We start from the raw sequence: 23,016 nt of genomic DNA, 5'->3' as shown, positions 1-23,016 counted from the left end.
TATCAGAGGATGTTGTATTTACATCATATCCAAGTACTTTGGGGCAAAGACGGAGTACTTAAGTACTTATGACAATGTGAACCTTGGGGATAAGAATATATACCTTCCAGGGTTATTTAAAGGATTAACTAAAGTAAAACAAATATTAATGTGAAAAAAGTTCATCTCATAATTAAGGAGAAACTGGCTTTATTAGTGTATATGATATGTCTGTTGTCTGCCTATCTTAATATGAGGTATTTTTATTTATTTTATTTGATGTTCCTAACAGCCTTAGAGTCAGAGTCACTGTTATTCTGTCAGTTGTACTTGGAGAGTCTCATTTTAAGTAAGTTGTTAGTTGTGAAGCTGATACTGTTTTTGAGTGTTTATCACTGTGGTAGCAGAGTTAATTTTAGTCTTGATTTTGAGAAAATTTAAAGTGTCCACTAATGTATTCTTTAAATGATAAATTTATCTCACTTGGGAGCTGTTGGGCCCTTTCCATCTTAGATTCATGGATTCTGTTTCTTCAGTTACTCTTTTTTCCTCCATTCTCTCCTGATGAATTCCTGTTAGATTGATGGTGGTGCTTCTGGGTCAGTTCTTCACATCTCTCTCTCTTTTTTTAAAAATAATTAATTAATTAATTTGACTGCACCGGGTCTTAGCTGCAGCACTCAGGATCTTTGTTGCCACCTGCGAGATCTTCATTGCAGCATGCAGGATCTAGTTCCCTGACCAGGGATCGAACCCAGGCCCCCTGCATTGGGAGCATGGAGCATGGAGACTTGGGAGCATGGTTAACCACTGGACCACCAGGGAAGTCCCACACCTCTTAAAGTTTCTATTACTTTTTCTCTTTGTGCTCTTGTTCTTTCTGGGAGGTTGTCTCAGGCTAGCCATCCAGCTTATTAATTGGCTGTTTAGCTGTGCCTTATTGTTTTTTCCCCCATATTTTTCATTTCCAAGATGCCTAATTGGTTCTTTTAATAAATCACCTATATTAATCTCACAACTACATGTGTCTTTTTTTTTGAGATAAAATTCACATAACATAAAAGTTCACCATTTTAACCTCTTTAGGCTTTTAGTACATTCACAGTATTGTGTGAGCACCAACACAATCTGATTTCAGAACATTTCAGAACATTTTCATCACCCCCAAAAGAAACCCTGTACCCATTAACTCCTCATGGAGTTGAGTCACTCCTCATTCTCCCTTCCCCCTTGCTTTGGCGACCACAAATCTAATCTCTGTTTCTATGGATGTATTTATTCTGGACATTTCAGATAAATGGAATCATGCCTTTGGAGTGTTTTTGTCATAAAAGGGTGTTGGATTTTGTCAAATATTTTTTCTGTATCTCAAGATGATTATATCGGTTTTTTCCCCTTCATTTTACTAATACAGAGTATTACATTAATTGATTCTTTGATGTGAACCACCCTTGTATTCCTAGTATATCCCACTTTGTCATGGTGTAGAATCCTTTTAATGTGCTGCTGGATTTGGTTTGGTAGTATTTTGTTGAGCATTTTGCATTTATATTCATAAAGGATATTGGTCTGTAGTTTTCTTGTTGTGTCTTTGACTTTCAACTTGTGTGTCCTTATGGTTGTGTCTTTTGTAAATGGCACATAGTAAGGTTTTTCCTTTTCTTTTAGTTTGACAGTCTTCATCTCTGTTTGTAGAGGGTTAAATCCGTATATATTAGCTGTGATTATTCATATATTTGGAATCATGTTCTTCTATATTTTGTATTTTCTGCTTGTCTCACTCTTTTGATTTCTTTCTTTTTTTGTCCCTCCTCACCCTCACTTTTTCCTGGTTTTATTGAGTTTCCTCCATTTCTTTCTTTTTTTTTTCTTTTCTTTTTAACAGCATGGAAGTTGTGCACTTATTTTTCTTCTTTAAAGTTCATTATGATGTGTCTGTGTGTGGGTTTATTTTCATTTAAATTGCTTGATACGCTGTTGGATCCAATGAATTTGAGGAGTTGTGTCTTTTATCCATCCCAGAAAGTTCTTAGTTTTCACTTCTTTCAATATTGCTTTTTCCCTATTCTAATTATTATCTCTTTCTGGATCTCTGATGTTAAATCTTCTCCCTTTATTTTCCATGTCTTTTAACCACTTATATTCTCTCTTGCTCTGTGCTTCATCTTGTGTGATTTCTTCTGGTCTGTCTTCCAGTTCACTGGTTCTCTTCAGTTATATCTCAGCAGTTTTTAACTATCCATTAACTTCCTAACTTTTTATTTTTTTCATTTCCAGAAATTTTATTTGGTTCTTTTTCAATTCTTCTCTTTCTCCTGTCATACTTTTATCTCTTATTCTAAACATAGTAAATATATTTATTTTATTTTCTTTATTTTATCATCTTAGTATCTGTGGTCTTTGTGGTTTGGTTTCATGATTTGTTATTTTTGCTGATTTTTTGCTAATTGTGGTTTGTTTCCTCTTATTTCAGTGTTTTTTGTTTTGTTTTTGTTTTTGTTTTGGTGTGTTCCTGTATATTAAGACTGTTAATTTGGAGGGCTTTTTCTTTTTCTTTTTTTTTCTTTGTGGTTAATCTTTTACTCTGAAATTCATCTTAGGACTTTGTGTCACACAGGTATTGTGATTTCCAGTTCTAAGTTCAGGCTCTTGATTAGGAATCTTAAGGTGATACTTCTTTTCTATTTAGAGCCAAGATTCAGACAGGTAAGTTCCCTTCTCTTGGGCAGTTTTCCTTTTTAAAAATTTGTCCACCGAGTGTCACCCATTTGGAAGTGACCCAGTTTGAGGGAAGATCATGCCCTTGATCTAACCTCCTCCTCTTATTAACTCCACCTGTGTTTCTTGTCTCCTATTCATGTTCTGTTAAATTCACACTCTAAGCCATTAGAGAATGTGTAGGAGGTGTAGGCCAGTTCTACCTTGTGGCCTGTTTTTATATGGTTCACTAGTTAAGGATGATTTTTACCACTTACAGAGAATTGTAAAAAAAAAAAAAAGAAGAAGAAGAAGAAGATGTGACAGAGACTATAGTCCACAGAGCCTAAAATATTTACCCTAATGTTTGACACAAAAGTTTGCAGACCTCTAAGCTGTCAGGAATTAGCAGATACCGTTGACTCTAGCACTTGTGTCCATTGGTGGATTAGCACTTGTGTTTCAGGCCCTGTACTATCCTGTCTTCTCAGCTATGCATTAGAAAGGCATTTTTTTAATATGTTAATTTTCAGTTTGTTGTATTGGGAGTGAAGTCTAAATCTTTTATTTTCATGAATTAATCAGTTTTCTCTTTTGTTTATGGCTTCAGTGGTCTAAAGGCTTTCTATTTGTTTTAATCTTAAAAACATCTTTGTTTAAAGTAGTCTTGGTACATGGATGTGCATAATCTCTTAGTTTTCTTTCTTAATTTTACTGAGTAAGGTAATGGCTAACCTAGTCTTAAATTTTTACAAGATTTTTTGTTAAATATAACTTGGGTTTCTGCAACAGAAATTATTGTACTAATTTATATTCTAACCAGTACTGTAGGAGCTCACTAATTCTCACCTGTATTGAGTATGATCATTTAAAAACTGTTTTAAATTTTTTACACTAGAAATATTTCATTGTTGCTTTACCTTCTTTTTAAAAGTCATTAAGACTGTTGGATGAGGAAGAAACAACTGACAATGATTTAAGAGCAAAATTCAAGGAACGCTGGCAAAGGACGCCATCCAATGAACTCTATAAACCCTTAAGAGCAGGTAAGAATGTGCATAAATGACTTTGACTTGAGTAAGTTCTCAGTTTGGATCCACGTTTTTTGCTTGATTGAAGTAGGCTCTGATGTAAATGTGTTTTTATTGAAACTGCTATTATGAAAATCCAGGTGTTTTTCTTCAGTTCCGTGTGAGACAAAAAATGACAAAGGTAATCTACATTCATTATGAGAAGTTCAAATTCTTAAGAAAGTAAAAATTAAAATGATCCTGTAATAACACTCATTTCCTATTCCAAGCTCTATGCATATTTTAAAAACATAAATGAGATTGTATTATGTATATGGTTTTGTAATTTCATTTCACTTAGTAGTGGGTAGTAAAAGATGAGTTTTAACAGTTAGCCTGAAACCAAATTATTATTTTTAAGACTTTGAATATTAAGATTTTATGCTTATTAAGATAAATGATGTCTAGACTTGTTTTATTTCTCTGTAAAAGTAATTAATACTGTTGAGATTTTTCTAAAAACATATCCGCCTTTCTTTTAAGTCAGATTTAAGGAGTGATCCTTTGAGAGAGGAATACTTTTGAAATAAGTTGTAACAATTTTTGGAGTGAATGTTATCTTTCTATATTCACAAGTTGTAGGAAAAGATTAGACTAATGTCGATTGGCTTTTATTTGGTGGACAGTAACCGCAAATGTATTTTAAGGTATAACTGTGCTTTTGCTTTACATTTGATTTTGTCATTTTTCCAAAACCGAAAATGCAAAGACTAATAGGAGCTCAGTTTCTGTTATCTAGTGAATTGGGACTTATCGAAGGGGGAAACAAGTAAAGTTGGAGAACAGAATTAAAAGTACAACCAGCTCATATACATTACTGTTAAAATCAATACTGTGCTCTGGTAACATTTTTTTTTTCCCCCTCCACAGAGGGAGGCAACTTCAGAACTGTTTTGGATAAAGCTGTGCAAGCAGATGGACAGGTGAAAGAGCGTTACCAGGCTCACCGGGACACCATTGCACTTCTGTGTAAGCCAGAGCTGGAGCTGAACGCTGCCATCCCGTCTGCTAACCCAGCGAAGACCATGCAGGGCAGCGAGGTGAGGACATGCGTTTTGATGTGGGTGATCATCTGCTTATGAAAACTATGTTCAAGCCATTATATACAATGAATTACCAATTTTTTTTCTTACTGGCACCTTTTTAAAAATGCTGATGTACATTGAGGTGGTTATTTTTAGAGTAGCATGATATATACACTGTGTAAAAAGTAATTATATTAATAATACTACTATCTCTTTTTTTTTTTTTTTTTTTTTTTGCGGTATGCGGGCCTCTCACTGTTGTGGCCTCTCCCACCGCGGAGCACAGGCTCCGGACGCACAGGCCCAGCGGCCATGGCTCATGGGCCCAGCTGCTCCGCGGCACGTGGGATCCTCCTGGACCGGGGCACGAACCCGTGTCCCCTGCATCGGCAGGCAGACTCTCAACCACTGCGCCACCAGGGAAGCCCAATACTACTATCTTGTAGTAATCATTTCCATTTATTGAATGCCTTCTGTGAACTGGGTACTGTATTCTAGGTACCTCATATGTTCACAGGTTTAATTCAAATTTTGTAAAAGGGAGAGGCTTGGAAGTATAGGAACTTCCTTGAAGTGGAAGGACTGGATTGGCCAGATAGTCTTCTGACCACAGATTCTTTGTTTCTTACATCATTCTATACCACCTTCCACCATATTCCATTGGGAGTACCTCTGAAGGGAAAGTTGTCAAGGTGTGCTTGTTAATCTAATAAATGGATAACGTCATCATGACATTTCTACTGGTGACAGGAAGGAGAAAATCAGTAGTGGGGCGTGTGATTTGCTAAGTCCCCAAAGGGGAGAGTGTGGGCTGAACACTGTGAAGTTGTGTAGGAGGATAAGAGGAGACCCGAAGCACACAGGAAAATAAGCCAAAGGGCAAGAGATAGTGCTGAAAACTTCTTGAAAAAGGTGAATTTCCTGGAATAGTAGTTCTCAGAAGTTATCATTGTCATTCCTTATTTGTCTTTGCACAGAAGCATTTCATGTATTTGCTCAGCCAAGACTTAATGGATAGCTACTGTGTAAGGCACTATGCTAGATGCTCATAATATCCAGCCTTTACGTTCAATTCACAATCCAGGGTGGAAGATGAGACGTATACAAGGATTACTGTAATACAGGGTAGAAATTGAAAAGTGTCACAACTATACTGTGAGAATTTAGGTGACGAAGTAGTTATGTTCCAGCATTTGGAGCTCCTTAAGCTTAGGAGGCTTAAGAAATTGGCACTTTATGAGCACAGTAGACAGGCAGGAAAGTGGACATGTGTAGGATTCGAGAAGATTGAGTGCGTGGGTGTGTCCAGAGTGGCTTCTGAGGTTCTGTGGGAGCAGCCCCCGAAGTGAAGAGAAGACGGCGCTGGTGGATGGGCACAGAGCCTGCGTCTCAAGGCAGGGGTGCCTGAGGGAACAGTGACTGTCAGTTAGATGCTTTGAGGATGTGGGGGAGAAAAGGAAGGTGGTTAGAAGATTAACTTGTGAAGAACAGAGCCTGCAGACCCATAGAACAGCAACACGTTCTGGCCCCTTTTTATTTTAGAAAAAAACATCTCTGTTTAGTATCCCCGTTTTTTCTTTTTAGTGTCACATGCATGACTCAGAACTTATAGGGCTTTTGTCCTTTTATTCTCCTGCTTTCTGTAGAAAAGCAAAAATGGTTTTTGCTAAGCAAAATCAGAATGAGCATGTACTGATACGTTATTTTATTCAGTAATAGCTGCTTTGTTAATTCACAGTGGTATTACATAGGGGAAGAAAACTTTTACAGTCAATATGAAGTTATTTTACTGAAACTAGATTTTCTGCATAGAGGTAATCAACAATTTTCAGTGTTCTAAATATTCATTCATCATGTGCCTTTATCAGAAAAGGCAAACATCATGTATTTATTAAAGCTATTTCAGATAGTTGTTATTGTAGTTGGTGACACATTAGCCAGAGTTTTTATGAGAAAAACTCAACCATTTGAACTGCTGATTATTAAAGTGTTACAAAGTACATGTTTTATTAAGAGGTCCAAGCATAACAGGTGGGGCTATTTTTTTCTTTCATTATGAACAGGCCAACTAACTAGTTATTTGTCTTTGTTCTGTTTGGGCATCTGGTTTTAGGTACTTAGAGGATCTTCGTTTTTATACTATGTAAGAGACAGTCAGTCTATTTCAAGATAATAGTTAGTGTTCCTGACTTTCAGCTTTGTTTACTAGACTATTTTTTAAGACCAATTCTGCATATTCCTATTTCTCCCCCAGCTTTATTTCACTTGGCTACTTAAACATTTTCTAACTTTTGTTAGACATAACTTATATATAGAGGAAAATGACATTTCTTACTCTCCTAATAGCCAAGCAACCTTCACATAGGGTCATGGTCATGGTTGAGGTTCCATTATCAGTTTAAATATGCCAACAGATAAAAGTATCACAGCCCTTTCAAATTTATATGCTGTTATATCCCCCCAATACAAAATGTGTCACATAGTTACAGAAATAGTTACAATTCAGCAAAATAAGGGATACTTAATTCTTGGTCTGTTCCTTGTTGTTACTCTGTTCTTGTCTGAGTGCTCAGATGCCTAAGCCTCTTTAGTCCACAATGCACGTGAAGTATAGAGTTAAACCATGAAACCTAACTAACAGTTAATAATAATGGCTACTACTGACTGAGCATTTAGCCTATGTTAGAAATTACATTGAGCACTTTATATGGATTATTTCAGTCTTTACAACAGTCCTGATATATAGGTACTATTCTTATTCTTGTTTTGCAGATGAGAAAATTGAGTTTTCCAGGTAAACTGCCCTTGGTTACACAGTAACTAAGCCCATTATATTCACTAAGGGGGTGTAGTCAGAGTTGAAGTATTTTTTTCTATGTCATCATATTTCACTTTGTTAGACAACTAGTTTCATTTGTTTCTGTATTCACGTTTTGATTTAATTTTGTGTTTTGGATGTGTAAAAGAATGTTCATGATTCAAAAGGTTCATGCAGAGAAATCTCACCCCTTTTCTTTCTACCTTGTTCCCATCTGCTCTATGTAAGTAACAGTACTCATTAGTCTTTGGTTTGTGCTCAGTGCTTTTATTTTTGTGAAAAATACATATGCACACAGATACATATCATATATTATGTGTGTGTATAGCTTTATATTCTGATTTCCCTTCTCACTCAAAATGCAACATACCATACATAACGCTTTTGTACCTTTTTTCATTTAACAATATGTCCTGGAAGTCATTTGGAAGCAAGACTTTGCTCCACTTTGTCTAACATCAAATTCTACTAGATCCCTTTAACAGACTTTGCCATGTCCATCCAGGTATGATTCTTTCTCCTCTTCCTTCCTTTTAGAGTATCTGTGGTTTAATGCTTCTTGGACCTCTAAGACCATTTCTTTGCACTGCTCTGCATGTTAAGAGACTGAATTTAAGATAGGAAGGACACTTAAGAGATACGGTGGTAACAGAGGCCAAAATGTAGAAGAAACTTGAGACTTCCTCAGGGCTTTGGTTTTCACATGGGAAGGTCACTCTGGACCCTTTTGTCAGGGAGCTAACTAAGGCCGTGGACTGAAGAGCCGGACAGAGCTTCTTAGAAACAGGCAGTAGGTGAGCAGATCCTTTGGAGCTGGAAGTGCTGCTGGTAAGAAGACAGACAGAGGTGTAGGTGGGCTTCATGGACGTCCCCTTCTTCCTTTGTCTTTCCCCACTTTCTTTCTGTGAGCATCCCTGGGGCAAGCAGAATAGGGGGCTTGGGGTTGCTGTTCTCCCTTCTGGTCCTAGCAGAAGTGTGAAGAGATGTGAGTGAAAGGGAGCAGCTCGTGTGTGGCCTTAGAGGGCGCTTGAACACTCTGTAACACTATTACTACAACGGGGTGTTTATGAATCATGTGGGTGTTAGTCAGAGACTGCCTGGACCGAGTAAGAGGCAGAACTCATGATGCGAACAGAGATACAGAACCCGCCCGCTCGTTCTCTCCCAGGATGTAAAAGAAACATACAGCTATAGCTTTCTGTCTGTCTGTCTGTCTGTCTCTCTCGAGTGCTCTCTCCGTATATATCCATATCTCTGTTTCTGTCTCCATGTCTCTCTCTCTCTCAGTCTCGCTAGGTCGGCAAAATAGGGTATCTCTTTACTTGACAAAAACATACCTTCTGGGGACTTCCCTAGTAGTGCAGTGGTAAAGAATCCGCCTTCCAATGCAGAGGACATGGGTTCAATCCCTGGTCAGGGAACTAAGATTCCACATGCTGCGGGACAACTAAGCCCGCACGCTTCAACTAGAGCACCTGTGTGCCGCAAACTACAGAGCCCACACATTCCGGAGCCCACGTGCCACAACTAGAGAGAGAAAACCCACACGCCACAACTAGAGAGAATCCTGTGTGCTGCAGTGAAGATCCCACATGCTGCAACTAAGACCCGACGCAGCCCCAAAATAAATAAATTAATTAAACTAAATAAATATTTAAAAAAATATATATATACTTTCCTCTACCTCGTGACAAGGATGCAGTGTAGTGTAGCGAGGTTAAGAGATTGGTTTGGAGTTAGGCAGACTTAGGTCTCAGATTTCACCTCTGCTCCTTTTAGTAGCTGTGTAACCTTAGGCATGTTAACTTAATTTTTCTGGGACACAATTTCTCCATCTGTGGAATAGAGGTAATAAATATATACCCTATGAGGTATTGTAAGGAATACATTAAATTATATTTGTAAAGTGTTTAGGACAGTGCCTGGCACATAATAGATGTTGAATAGATCTGTTCTCATTATTGCTGCTGCTGTTGCAATCTGAATCCACTAAAGGTACAGCAATGTCTGTATCTAAATAAACCTGATGTACAATTTATACTTGGCTCTCTGAGAGATTGTCTCTCCCTGACCCTGGTGAACCTTTGTGTATAATTCCTTTCTTGAAATTGGCTTCTGTTTTTTGGGCAGTTAAACTAAGTTTTTTAAATTGTTTAGGTTGTAAATGTCTTAAAATCCTTACTGACAAATCTTGATGAAGTAAAGAAGGAAAGAGAGGGGCTGGAGAATGACCTGAAATCAGTGAATTTTGACATGACGAGCAAATTTTTGACTGCTCTGGCTCAAGATGGTGTGATAAATGAAGAAGCTATTTCTGTTACTGAACTGGATCGAATCTATGGGGGTCTTACAACTAAAGTCCAAGAATCTCTAAAGAAACAAGAAGGACTTCTTAAAAATATTCAGGTAAAGTTTATATACTTTAATAAGATTTTTATTAAAAAAATTACAGGAAGGATAAACCTGGACTAAATCTGTATCCATTTAGGATTGTGTTTTTTGCAAATGTTACATATTAATAGAAATCTGTAAACGTTATTGGTTATATTTTCATGCCCACTGAATTTATGGTATTTTTTACTTAAGGAAAGCTGTAAAGTACTGTGTTACTCCAAAAGGAATATATTAGGTAAATATCTAGTAATAACTGCATGAAATCATATATGATTTTCATAGTTGGGAAAGTATCAGTACAAATGTCATGAGCTATAGTAACTTGATAAATAAGTGTAACTGCATAAATCTTTCTTTTAACAAGGTCTCACACCAGGAATTTTCAAAAATGAAACAGTCTAACAATGAAGCTAATTTAAGAGAAGAAGTTTTGAAGAACTTAGCTGCTGCGTATGACAACTTTGTTGAACTTGTAGCTAATTTGAAGGAGGGCACAAAGGTATGAAGCACAAAAGAAACAAGAGCTAACTAACCAGTGTGGATGTGAGGATATAGTTTGGGAAGTTAATTGGTATTTCCAGTTGGACCAAATCATTCTGTCTTGAATTTCTTAGCTTTAATGACTTTGGCTCCTGAGAGCTTTGGTATAAATGGGAGAAAGCTTAATGAAGGTGGGAGTATTTCATGGGAACTTTGCAGAATGAATTTTATATTTCACCAGGCAGAAAGAAGGTGTGTAGGCATTCATTTCAGGTAGCAGGAATTAGCACAGAGAGGTCAAAAGGTCAGTGACACCTTGTTTTGGGGTAGAAAGTTGGCCAATCTGAGTGAATTAGGAGGGAACAGGAGTAGTAGTCAAAGCCGATATGTGATGGGGAAGGGGGTGTGTATGGCTTTTATATTCTGTGCTGGTGGTGTGGATTATGATAGATTTGTGATCTGCTTATGACTCAGAGTGCTTACTAAATAAGTTTAAGTATTTTCTTGCCTTTCCTTTAGATATTTTAGGGAAATGCTTATATTTGTTTCTACCAATTACTTTGCTTTTGAGGGAACAAGTGATTTTTAAATTTTTCCAATACATAATTCCTTTTGGTACTTTAACTCCATAATGATCACTTAATAAAGTTACCTTGATGTAAATACAGTAGATATAATGTAAAACCCTCTGAAGAGAGCATAGAAATACTGCCAAAGCCTTCCAAAGAGAGAGGATAGTAAAATGCCATTTTAATTCGGTTTAAAATGCTTTGTTGAAATAGATAAGCTGAGAAAATTACCAGAGTGCCTTTGGAAATTCTTCTGAGGGTTTCTGAAATGATGCCTGCGTTTCTGAAGTGAATGTGCAAATCTGATACTTAAATAGGTTTAGAGTCTTTATTAAGAAGTTGACTTTTCTCTAGGAATTGGGAACTTGTTCACGATCATGAAACTTTTAACTTGTTGCCACTTAATTTTTGGTGACAGTGCTTTCTAACGATGATTTTATTATTTTTATTTTCTTAGGGAATCTTAGGTCATATTTAATATTAAGTTACTGGACTTAAGTGGTATGACTGTCTCTCATGCAGAGGATTTTAGCTCTTTAGCTTTAACTGTTATTGACAAAAGAGTTTTAGATTGTGTTCCTCTTAGATTAAAAACTGTTCTGGTTTATCACTTGTGTTTGTTCTTTGCTCATAGTTTTACAATGAGCTGACTGAAATACTCATCAGGTTCCAGAACAAATGCAGTGATATAGTATTTGCACGGAAGACAGAGAGGGATGAACTCTTAAAGTAAGTTTATTTTGTGTATTAAATTGTACTTTTGAAGTATTTTTCTTTAAAAAAATAATATTCTTGCTACCTCTTTTAAAAAAATCATATGTGGAGACTTTTGTGGTGAGTTGGCAGTGTGAGTTGGCAATTTCCTTCCTTTCCTCCATGGTGTTTCTTTGTTTGTTTGCTTTTTTATAAATTTATTTATTTTTTATTCTTGGCTGTGTTGGGTCTTTTTTGCCACACGCGGGCTTTCTCTAGTTGTGGCGAGCAGTGGCTTCTCTTGTTGTGGAGCATGGGTTCTTGGCATGTGGGCTTCAGTAGTTGTGACATGTGGGCTCAGCAGTTGTGGCTTGCAGGCCCTAGAGCGCAGGCTCAGTGGTTGTGGTGCACGGGCCTTGTTGCTCCGTGGCATGTGGGATCTTCCCGGACTAGGGATCAAACCTGTGTTCCCTGCATTGGCAGGTGGATTCTTAACCACTGCACCACCAGGGAAGTCCCCTCCATGGTGTTTTACAAAGCAACAAGGAAACAACTGCATGATCTGAGAACAAAAGGGTGAAAAGGAGTGGAAACTCTAGATGTAGGAAGAACAGTGATGTCACAGAAGTGATAGCAGAATAGCTCAGGGTAACAGATCTTAGGAAATGCCAATAAACATAAGCAGTTTACTTTGAAGTGGCAAATAGATTCCTTACATGAAGCTAGAGGCACAGAACATGAGGGAGAGAGGGTTTATAGCTCAGAAAATGTCAGCAAAGTCACTTTCTCCAGGGGTCTATTGGGAAGCTGGGCGAGTAACATAGGACTCATTCCATGTGGAGTAATGAATAGAGAGTTGACACAGCATCGATACAAAGATACTATATTCGTTGAGGTGAGAAAGAGAACAAAATTTTACGAAACTTAGTAGATGAAGAACATTCACCAGAATAATGTCACAGAACAGATGAAAAATTTACCATGAATTAAAAAAAAAAAAGAAAAGAAAAGGCTAGGAAACAATCATTAAGGATCACCACAAACATGTGCCAGAACTCAAGGAAAATGGTAAGAAAACAGGAGGCACTAAAACGTGAGGTGTCGGGATTCAGGAAACAAGTGGAAGAGAAGAACAAAGCAATCACAGGTATAAGATGAAATGGGAAGGAGCAAAACGGAGGATAGATGATGAAGAAAACACAAGAGCACAAAGTAGAAAAGAAGAAATCCAAGAAAATGAAACCAAAGTAAAGAAAGGATTAAAAAGGATTAGAGAAAGTGGGCAGAGAAGATCCAATATATATAAAATTGAATTCCCTTCAAAGAAGAAAAACCAAAACAGTGAACAGAATATTTAATGATATTACTCAAGAACATTTTCCTAAAATAAGGCTTGTTGAAAGGGTATATCATATGGTCAGGAGAAATGAACAAGAACTGTCAATACTCCAGCATATAAATTATTAGTCTTAAAAGATAATGGTAGATGGGGCTTCCCTGGTGGCGCAGTGGTTGAGAGTCTGCCTGCCGATGCAAGGGACATAGGTTCGTGCCCCGGTCTGGGAAGATCCCACATGCCGCGGAGCAGATGGACCCGTGAGCCATGGCCACTGAGCCTGCGCGTCCGGAGCCTGTGCTCCACAACGGGAGAGGCCACAACAGTAAGAGGCCCGCGTACCGCAAAAAAAAAAAAAAAAAAAAAAAAAGATAATGGTAGAATCCTATTAAGGCAGTCAGGCAAAAAGATCAGGTCAGTTTATAAAAGGTGAAAAAAATTCAGGCTGGCAGCACTGCATGCTAGAAGAGAGTGGAATGATTGCTTGTTGGAACTCAAAGGAAGCAAATGTGAGGCTAAGATTTTATATCCAGTCAACCTGTCCTTCTGGTGTATACAGAGCCATGTGCTCAATTAGTAATGAATGTAAAGGACCCAGAGACTATTATACTCATGAGCCTTTCTTGAGCCCTTCAGATGACCTGACCATTATTCTTGTCTCTGTCCATGTTTAAACAGTTTCCCATTGAAGAAGTGGGCGAAGTTAAGAGCTACTTTCTTCCACCCGCCAAGAAAGAGCAGGGCTGGTTGTTTTCAGTTTTTCTACTAAACCTTTAAAAAGCAAATAATTAGAATGCTTTTTAAATGGTTCTAGAGGTTAAAAAAAAACCCTCCAAGTTAGTTTTACTGATAAGTAAATCTGACAAAGATTAAAACAAAAGTCTTCAGACCAGTTTCATTTATGAATATGGATGCAAAATTTCTAAATAAAATACTTACCATTGATATTCTCCAGTATATTAGTAAAGAACCATGACCAAGGGGGAGTGGGTGGTTATCCCAGTAATGCAGTGATTGGTTCAGTATTTTTACATCTAAGGAGAAAAATATTCTCTTCATAGATGAGGAAAAAGCATGAGAAAATAACTATTCTGGTACTCAAAATAGGAATTAATTGACTTCCTTAACATGAAAATATATGTGTATGCATGTATATATACAATAGATCTATTTATCTGTTTATATCTGCACAAAACTCAGCTTCATGGTTAATGGAGAAACGCTATAAACATTCTCCCTAAAGACAAATGCCCATTATCAATGCTGTTATTTCATATTATTTTGGCAGTACCAGATACACCATTAGAAAAGAAAAAGAAATTAGAGATAGAAAAATTGGAAAGGTGGAGGTAAAACTATCACTACTTACAGACTTTATGATTATATATCTTGAAAACCCAAAAGAATCAACCCTCAAATTCTGCAAATAATAAAGGAATTGTTACTGAAGATAGGTGATTATAAAAATAATTTGTAGAGGGCTTCCCTGGTGGCGCAGTGGTTGAGAGTCCACCTGCCGATGCAGGGGACATGGGTTCGTGCCCCGGTCCGGGAGGATCCCACATGCCGTGGAGTGGCTGGGCCCGTGAGCCATGGCCGCTGAGCCTGCGCATCTGGAACCTGTGCTCTGTGATGGGAGAGGCCACAACAGTGAGAGGCCCGCTTACCGCAAAAAAAAAAAAAAAAAAAAAAAAAATTGTAGAAATCAGTAGCCTTGGGACTTCCCTGGTGGTCCAGTGACTAAGACTCCGCACTCCCAATGGAGGGGGCCTGGGTTCGATCCCTGGTCAGGGAGCTTAATCCCACATGCAGCAACTAAAGAAAGGTCCCACAGTGCAGCCAAATAAATAAATATTTTTAAAAAACCAATAGCCTTCATACAAATAAGCACATAGAAGATATAATGGAGGAAAAGACTTCACTTAAAATAGCAATAAGGAAGATAAAATACATAGGAATAAATTTGTCATTTATTAGACCTGTATGAAGAAAACTTTGAAACACTATTCAAGGACACAGAAGAGGACTTGAGCAAGCTGAAAGGCGTATCATGTCCTTAGATAGGATGAGACAGCTTCATGAAGATGTCAGTTCAAAAGAAACTTATGTATTCAACATAATTTTTTTAAATATTTATTTTTTAATTTTTTTGGCTGCATCGGGTCTCAGTTGCGGCACATGGGATCTTTCGTTGCGGCACGTGGTCTCTTCGTTGCAGTACTTGGTCTTCTCTCTAGTTGTGGCGCGCAGGCTCTAGGGCGCATGGGCTCTGTAGTTGTGGTGTGGGAGCTCCAGGACACGTGGGCTCTGTCATTGTGGTGCGTGGGCTCTGTAGTTTGCGGCATGCAGGCTCTCTTGTTGAGGCACGCAAGCTCAGTAGTTGTGGCGCGTGGGCTTAGTTGCCCTGTGGCATGTGGGATCTTAGTTCCCTGACCAGGGATCAAACCCGCGTCCCCTGCATTGGAAGGCAGATTCTTTACCACTGGACCACCAGGGAAGTCCCTCAACATAATTTTGATTTAAAAAGGAATCAACAGATTTTCATGTAAAACTAGACAAGTTGATCCTAAAGCTCAGGTAGAAAAACCGTTAAACAAGATTAGCCAGGAAAACTGAATAATAATAACAGTAAGGGGAAAGTAATTTGCCAGATATTAAAATATGTAATATTGTCTCTAATTAAAACACATTGATACTGGCACATGATTAGACCAAAGACAGAATAGAAGATAGGAGTAGATTCAAATACATATGTGAATTTAGTGTAAAAAAAGATCCTAAATCAGTCAGAAGAAGGTAGAAGCAAGTGCCCAGCCATTTAGAAAACAAAAGTTATTTTTACCTCAGAATAAGTTCCAAAAGGGTCATAATTGAAATGTATAAAATGAAATGAAAAAGAGAATATGAGAGAATTTCTTAGTAAAGCTGAAATAGGAAGGGTCTTTGTAATTCTGACTTAAAACCCAGAAGCCATAAAAAAAAAAAGTTCATCATAACATGATAAGAGTCAAAATGTAATAAACTGGGGAAAAATATTTGAAACTTATTCATGGGCAAAAGGCAAATTTACGTAATTTATAAAGAACTCCTAGATACTAATGAGGAGGAAAAAACTCAGTAGAAAAATTGGGAAAGGATGTGAACAGAAATTCTGCAGGTGAAATATGAGTGGTTCTTAAGCATATGAAAAAATACCTATCCTCGCTCAATATAAAATAAATATGAATTAAAATTACTCTGAAATGACATTTTTCAGGGATTTCCCTGGTGGTCCAGTGGTTAAGACTCCGCGCTTCCACTGCAGGGGGCACGAGTTCGATCCCTGGTTGGGGAACCAAGATCCTGCATGCCATGTGGCATGGCCAAAAAAAAAAAGAAACAACATTTTTCAGATTGGCAAAAATTTGGATATTTGATAACATGCTTTATTGGCACACGTGCGGGAGCAGGTCTCATCCGTTGCTGTGAGAAGGCACATTGGGGCAGTCCTTGTGTGGGGCACTTGTGTGGGACCTGGAAAGGTCTGCTTTTGAGAATTTATTCTGAGGGTGTATGCTAGAAATGACATATGCTAGCATATGCTAGAAATGACGTACCAGTGAATTCATTTCTAAGTTGCTTGTACCAGTAAAAGAATAGAAACAAATCAAATGTCCAGGGCTGGTGAAATAAAGCTACATCTGTACAGTGAAATACTATGCAGCTATTTAAAAAAAAAGAAAAAAAGGATGTTTTCTATTTACCCATGTAGAAAAACCTCTGAGAGAAATAATTAATGGTAAAAAAAAATGTTACAGACAGTGTAAAGTATGCTTCTTATGTAAAAAGGGAGAAGATTAAAACACACATTTGAATTGGTTTATTTCTGATAAGGGAGCTCTGGTCAGGTTCATAAGAAATAAAAAATATTGGCTGTCTGTTTGTGGTAGTGAATGGTGGAATGAGAATTTGTAGATAGTGGCCTGTCACTTTTTAGTTTTTGAATCAAGTGAATATATTACCTTTTCAGAAAGTTATATTAAATTAATCTAAATAATTGTAGGGATTTCATGTTTTTTATAGTACCACCAACTAGTCTAACTTTATTTTTGACATTGTATCTGTACTCCTGGCCTTTTTTTGTTTTTTTAGCCATAGAACCCTTTGTTCAGACTCAATCTTGCAGAGAAGCCCAGTTTGTGAAACAAACAGAAATGGCTCTGTGATTTAATAGCTTTGATTTATATAATTAGTAAGTGGATAGGAAATTCTCATTTGTCCTATAAATGTGTTATTTACTGCAACCATCTCTGGAGTCTATCAAAGGAAAAAATATTATGTCTTATATGCTTTATAATATATTATAATTATACATGCTAGATACTGTGTTTATGATTAAATATACTCAAAATCTAATTAAATAGTTGTAAATGTAATAAATAAGTAAAATATTTAAAATATTAAATATATTTACTATATGTGAGTTACATATATACACACATATATTAGATGTTTCAAAGTTTGACCTTTTTCAAATTTTAATATTAACTAAAAACTTATAGTTTATATTGTAAGCATTTATTACAAATTTACAAACATTAAGAAGTAGTTTTGATTTCTTGATGAATGTGTGTAAGTTTTCTTTCTATGTGGAGTGTCTAATTTATCTTACAACTGGGATTGTTTTTGACAGTGGAAGTGTGGTCTGGGGGACTCAGAGTTGCTGTTAATTGTTACATCAAGACAGTAGGTCTTGTTGCAGACATTTCAGGACACGTCATGTTTACTGCTCTGTGCATGTGAATCAGCACAGTGAGAAGTTGATCAATACCAAGAATTTCATAGAGTGTACTTTACTTTAGGGTTTTTGTTTAGTGAGATTCCAATTTACTGTTAGAGGAGACTTTAAAATATTAACAAAAATTTTAATATTGTATTTTAATAGTCCTTTCAACCTCTATCTTTAATGAATTTACCTTAATAATAGATTATGAGGTATCTTTTAACATAAACTATCTTGGTGCCACATTTCGAATATCTTTCAGAAAGTTTTCATCAAGAAATTTGCACAGTGGTTTTAAAGTTTTCATCAAGAAATTTGCTCAGTGGTTTCAAATAGGTTGTTGTTTTTTGTAAACACTGATACAATACAGCAATTAAAATATTAGCTAGGTAACTATGTACAGTTGTAGTTTTCTGATAATTTTTAGATTATTATGTTATGAGTTTCTCATCTAGGGGACGACCTCCTGTTAGAGAGAGGGCAATTTCTTAGGCTCACTTGCTCAGTTTGACATGTTCCTTAGTCTGGCTCTAACTATGATCTCTGAAAAAGTTTACCTTTTTCCCTGGTCTTCAGAAACAGAATAAGAACTAACTTTATTTTATTCAATAGTAGGAAGAAAGAAGATTTCAGTTAGTTCTAGTCAAGAACAGAAATGTAGTATATTTTAAAATACCATCATTGTTTTGAGTATATTTTCTGTATTTCATACGTGAAGAAAAGAAAGTAAGAAAAACATCTGGTATTTTGTATGTGTTGGTTTTCAAAATTGTGTTAATTTCTAACACTTCTGTCTTTAATAAGGGACTTGCAACAAAGCATTGCCAGAGAACCTAGTGCTCCTTCAATTCCTACACCTGCGTATCAGTCCTCTCCAGCAGGGGGACACACGCCAACGCCTCCAACTCCAGCACCGAGAAGCATGCCGGTCAGTAAGCAACCACATTTTTAAAATGCAAGTTTTACGTGTTCTTGACAGCTTGCTTGCTGTAAAGGATAACACAGACTTTACATTGTAGAGGTCTGGTGGTCACCACTTTGATCAGGTGACCAACCTCAACTTTCTGATGTTTTGCAGTATAAGGAGTACAGCATCACTCATGGATTCTTGCCTATAACTAAATCTAATGAAGTCTTTAGAATCACCTTTCAGTTCATAGCAAATACAGTGATAAAACAAGAAATTAAATTGTGCTGTTAGGAACAGTTGGACAGTCTAGAACTGGAATATTCTGTGAGACACCTGGCTTGGTCTTTTCTAAAAGCAAATGTCATAGAAAAAAATAGGCAGGGGGCATATTCTAGATTAAAAGTGAGGAACGATTCATAATAATCAAATGCAATACATGAACCTCAGCTGGATCTTGGTTTATAAAAACGCCTAGAAGAGCTTTTGTAAAAAAATAGGGAAACTTGAATGTGGAGTGGATACTCAATGATATTAGGAAATAATTATTAATTTTCTCAGGTGAAATGGTATTGTGATTATGTAGGAGAATATTAGGACTTGTATGCTGAAGTCTTTTGCGCTGGTGTCCTGAAGTTTGCAACTTAACTTTCAAATGGTTCTGCAAATATATAGATAGATAAATATATGGATATAGCTATAGATAGAGCAAAGATGGCTAAATATTAACAATTAATTTAATTGGTAAAGTGTGATTGTTTATAATAGTATTCTTTTACGTTTTCTGGTGTTTAAAAATTTTCATATGAAAATTCATGGGGCCAGGAAGAGATAACAGGAATAAACTGTACCTGACCTGCTCCGTCCTCTGACCTCAGATGTCTAACCATTGATGGGAGCAGTAATGAACAGTAAATGATAAATATTAGGCATCAGGGAAAGAGCAGTGGCTATGGAGTATCCACAAATTGGAGAATTATTTTTCAGCTACAGTACATTTCTGGAGTAATAAGCCCACATTTAAGAATGGGAATTAGAAATATATTTGGTTGGATTCTAGAGTTTCTCATATGCCCTTTTCTTTTGATTGATAGCAATTTGACAGAAACCTGACACATTTTGTCAGTGCTGACTTTTTCTTGCAGCCTCCTAAGCCCCAGCCCCCAGCCCGGCCTCCACCTCCTGTGCTTCCAGCAAATCGAACTCCTCCTGCTACTGCTCCAGCTCCAGCTCCAGCTCCAGCGAGCACTGGGACCACTGCACCAGCTCCATCACAAACTCCTGGTTCAGCTCCCCCTCTGCAGGCCCAGGGGCCCCCATACCCCACCTATCCAGGGTATCCCGGGTAAGGCTGAAACTTTGTATATCCCAATGAATTGGCTAATGTTTCTAGCTCTGGTTAGTCTTTTAAAAACAAGCTCACCCCTTCTCTGAATGGAGGTGTCATGAAAGAGTAAGCTACATTGTCAGCTCACATAGAAATAAAAGTAAGTTATAGTCACTTTTTTTGAGTCGTTGAATAGCCATTTCCCAGGCTTATTTAATTTTAGTTTTTATGTTCTGGGTTTATATTAAATATATCTCTTCTGTATGGAATTCAGAATGTTTCCTTGGTCTTCTTTATTTAGGTGATAAACATATAGGTGCCTTTTCTGAGCTTAGAATAGCAAGGTTGATAAGGCCTTCTTTACATACCTGTACTTTGATGTCTTGGCATTCTGATCAACTCTTAAATAGAAATCTATCTAATTATGGCATGTGTTTTCTTAAAGATCAGCTGCCTTTGTGATAGTTTTTTTAGTCTTAAAAATCCAGACATTTAACTATCTTTTAAGATGTCTTCCAAACTTAGTAAGTACATTGTATCTTCCAAATGTTAAAACTTTGTAAATAGTAAATTTTTGAGCCTTACAGTGAACATTGAATCTTGTGAAACAGAAGTGTACTTAGATTGCCACATTAGATTTAAGGGCCTCCGTTTTTATTCCTTGTTCATAGTTGAATATTTAGTCTTATTTCCTTCAACAATCTTATTTTTGGGGTATTCAACACTTTTTTCTTGAATTTCAATTAATAACAGGATAGAACACTTTTCTCTAGCAAGTACCTTGAAACAGCTGTTTTTTTCTCGCCATTGAATGGCTTTCTTGAAAAAACTTCATTTTAGAATACTTATTGTATGTTTCATTTTCTAGTGTTTGATTTACCAATCCAGCTTTCTTGTGTTCTTCTTCCCATCAGGTATTGCCAGATGCCCATGCCCATGGGCTATAATCCTTACGCGTACGGCCAGTATAATATGCCATATCCGCCAGTGTATCACCAGAGCCCTGGACAGGCTCCGTACCCAGGACCCCAGCAGCCTTCATACCCCTTCCCTCAGCCCCCACAGCAGCCTTACTATCCACAGCAGTAGTGTGTCAGCTCAGAAGCTCAGCTGGTTCAGCTCAGAGGGAAAGAAATACCAACCCTGCAATAAGTGTACTAAACCCTACGCTCTGGTTAATATAACGTACTCTGATGTACTGAGTGCAGTGTGTAATTTCTGTCTGCGGTTAGAAGCTGTGCCCCAGTTCCACATTTGATTGCACATTTGATTGCACATGGGCCATTTGCTGCTGTTGCAGTATAAAGACTAAGTGTAATAGGATTTGAAATAAATTACATTACAGTTCATAAAAGTTGAAAATGAGAAATTAAACCCACAAGTGAAACGTTTGAAGTTATTATACTTAGTTCTACATAAGACATTATTGGAACATCAGAGGCTTACAATGATGATTTCAGTACTGATACTCAAGAAAACTAAGTTCTCTTTCTCTTTTGGTTTATTGATTTGGTTTAATTTTCATTATGCTATTTTGCATAATCAAAACATTGTAAATCTTATAATTTAAAAATAAATTCCTTAAGAACAGTTGTCATTGTTATGTTTTGTCATTGATTCTCATTCCTGTCTAATTTCTTTCTGGTATTAGTCTCTCATTTTATGTGTACACAAGTTAAACAGATCATGAGTTAAGTGCATGATTAATGCAAGTTAATAGGTTCAAGTACATTTTATAGGAAAACCAAAAGAATAATAACCATAATTTATCTTTCATATGCTGATTAGTAAATTAATTTTGACATTTATTTTGAAAAATCCTATAATGAGGAAGAAACACAATTGCTACCAAAGATTCTTCAAATAAATATACAAGTAAATATGTATATTTAATGTTTTATTATTAGCTTCTCCAAGAAATTGATACAAATTCTGGTAATAATTTTTTTTCTTTTTTTCATAATCTGGTTAAAATAAATACATGTCATTAACAGTGCTGTCTGATGTAATGGAATTGTTTAAAGAAAATTTACTGTACCCTTCCATTCCTTTTTTTCACCTTACTGTCTTAACCTACTAACATTTAATGCACAATGTATATGAATAGATCTAAGCCCTTTCATTTTTATGCTCCTAAAAGATTGGACTATTTTATAATTCAGGGAGTGCACAAAAACAGTTGTTGGGAGCATATACCAATTCTGGGATAGGCTGTGTATTTAATATTAGTCTCCGCTGTTAGGATAAACTAATCACTGTATAAACCTCAGTGAGACTTGCCTAGTGGAATGCATCGACATGCCTCATGGAATGAGAAAGAAAGGAATGAGTTGTCTCATATCCCAGTGGGGTCTGTTCTGTGTGAGGTTCATTTCAGAACACACCAGACATATGAGTAGATGTCCAATGAATCTGTTTATTTTCTAAGTTTTAATGCTAACCTTCTCTTGAATTATTGTTTCATTTAAATGATACTATCAGTTGGTCCACTGTTGTTTTCATTTGACAGTTTGGGTTTATATTTTAAATGTGGGACGGAAGGTGTGATTGTAAAGGGAGTGAATTGGTTTAAAATATGTGTATATTTTTAAAAATCTTACTTTGTTGTTGTATGTAGAAAACATGAAGGCATGTTACTTCAATATAAATGACCTTTACATGGAATACTGAAATTGGTTTAAAGTTCAGTAGTTAAAACCTTGGCAAAAATAGTTTTTTACATATCATAGCTAAATTTTATTAATGTGGAATCATCAGAATATGACATGGGCTTGTTTGACTTGTGTAAATGGCACTTAAGTTCCTTCTTCTTATTACTCAAGTTATCATTTCTATCGTAAGATACTCAGTGAGATTAGGGGTATTCCAAATTGCTAGTTTATAATTCTCACTAATGCAGAAAAAACAAAAAACAAAATTGGCCTGAATATTCTCTTGGGGAAAGAAGGCACTAAAGAAA

At 36.6% G+C, this 23,016-nt stretch overlaps 1 protein-coding gene across 3 annotated transcripts in view; it reads left to right on the top strand.

Annotated features, from left to right (window-relative positions):
- Nucleotides 1-21,650, top strand: part of PDCD6IP (programmed cell death 6 interacting protein) — a gene marked incomplete at its 5' end in the record, with an annotated part of 66,889 nt that extends 45,239 nt beyond the window's left edge. For 2 of the 3 annotated variants that reach the window (XM_079713920.1, XM_079713919.1), the window contains 8 exons: nt 3,611-3,722; nt 4,617-4,786; nt 9,747-9,995; nt 10,348-10,482; nt 11,667-11,761; nt 18,628-18,751; nt 19,876-20,075; nt 20,972-21,650. In XM_079713920.1, the coding sequence (XP_079570046.1) occupies nt 3,611-3,722; nt 4,617-4,786; nt 9,747-9,995; nt 10,348-10,482; nt 11,667-11,761; nt 18,628-18,751; nt 19,876-20,075; nt 20,972-21,146 (1,260 nt within the window). In that variant the 3' untranslated portion in view covers nt 21,147-21,650. Of the gene's footprint in view, nt 1-3,610; nt 3,723-4,616; nt 4,787-9,746; nt 9,996-10,347; nt 10,483-11,666; nt 11,762-18,627; nt 18,756-19,717; nt 19,723-19,875; nt 20,076-20,971 lie in introns of all 3 variants that reach the window. The other variant, XM_079713921.1, reaches the window with a different exon arrangement.
- Between the last annotated feature and the right edge of the window lie 1,366 nt (nt 21,651-23,016).

The sequence above is a fragment of the Hyperoodon ampullatus genome (genome assembly GCF_949752795.1).
Source record: "Hyperoodon ampullatus genome assembly, chromosome: 10".
Lineage (NCBI taxonomy): Eukaryota > Metazoa > Chordata > Mammalia > Artiodactyla > Ziphiidae > Hyperoodon > Hyperoodon ampullatus.
Note: the sequence above shows the minus strand (reverse complement) of the source record. Positions and strands in the feature narration are given on the sequence as shown.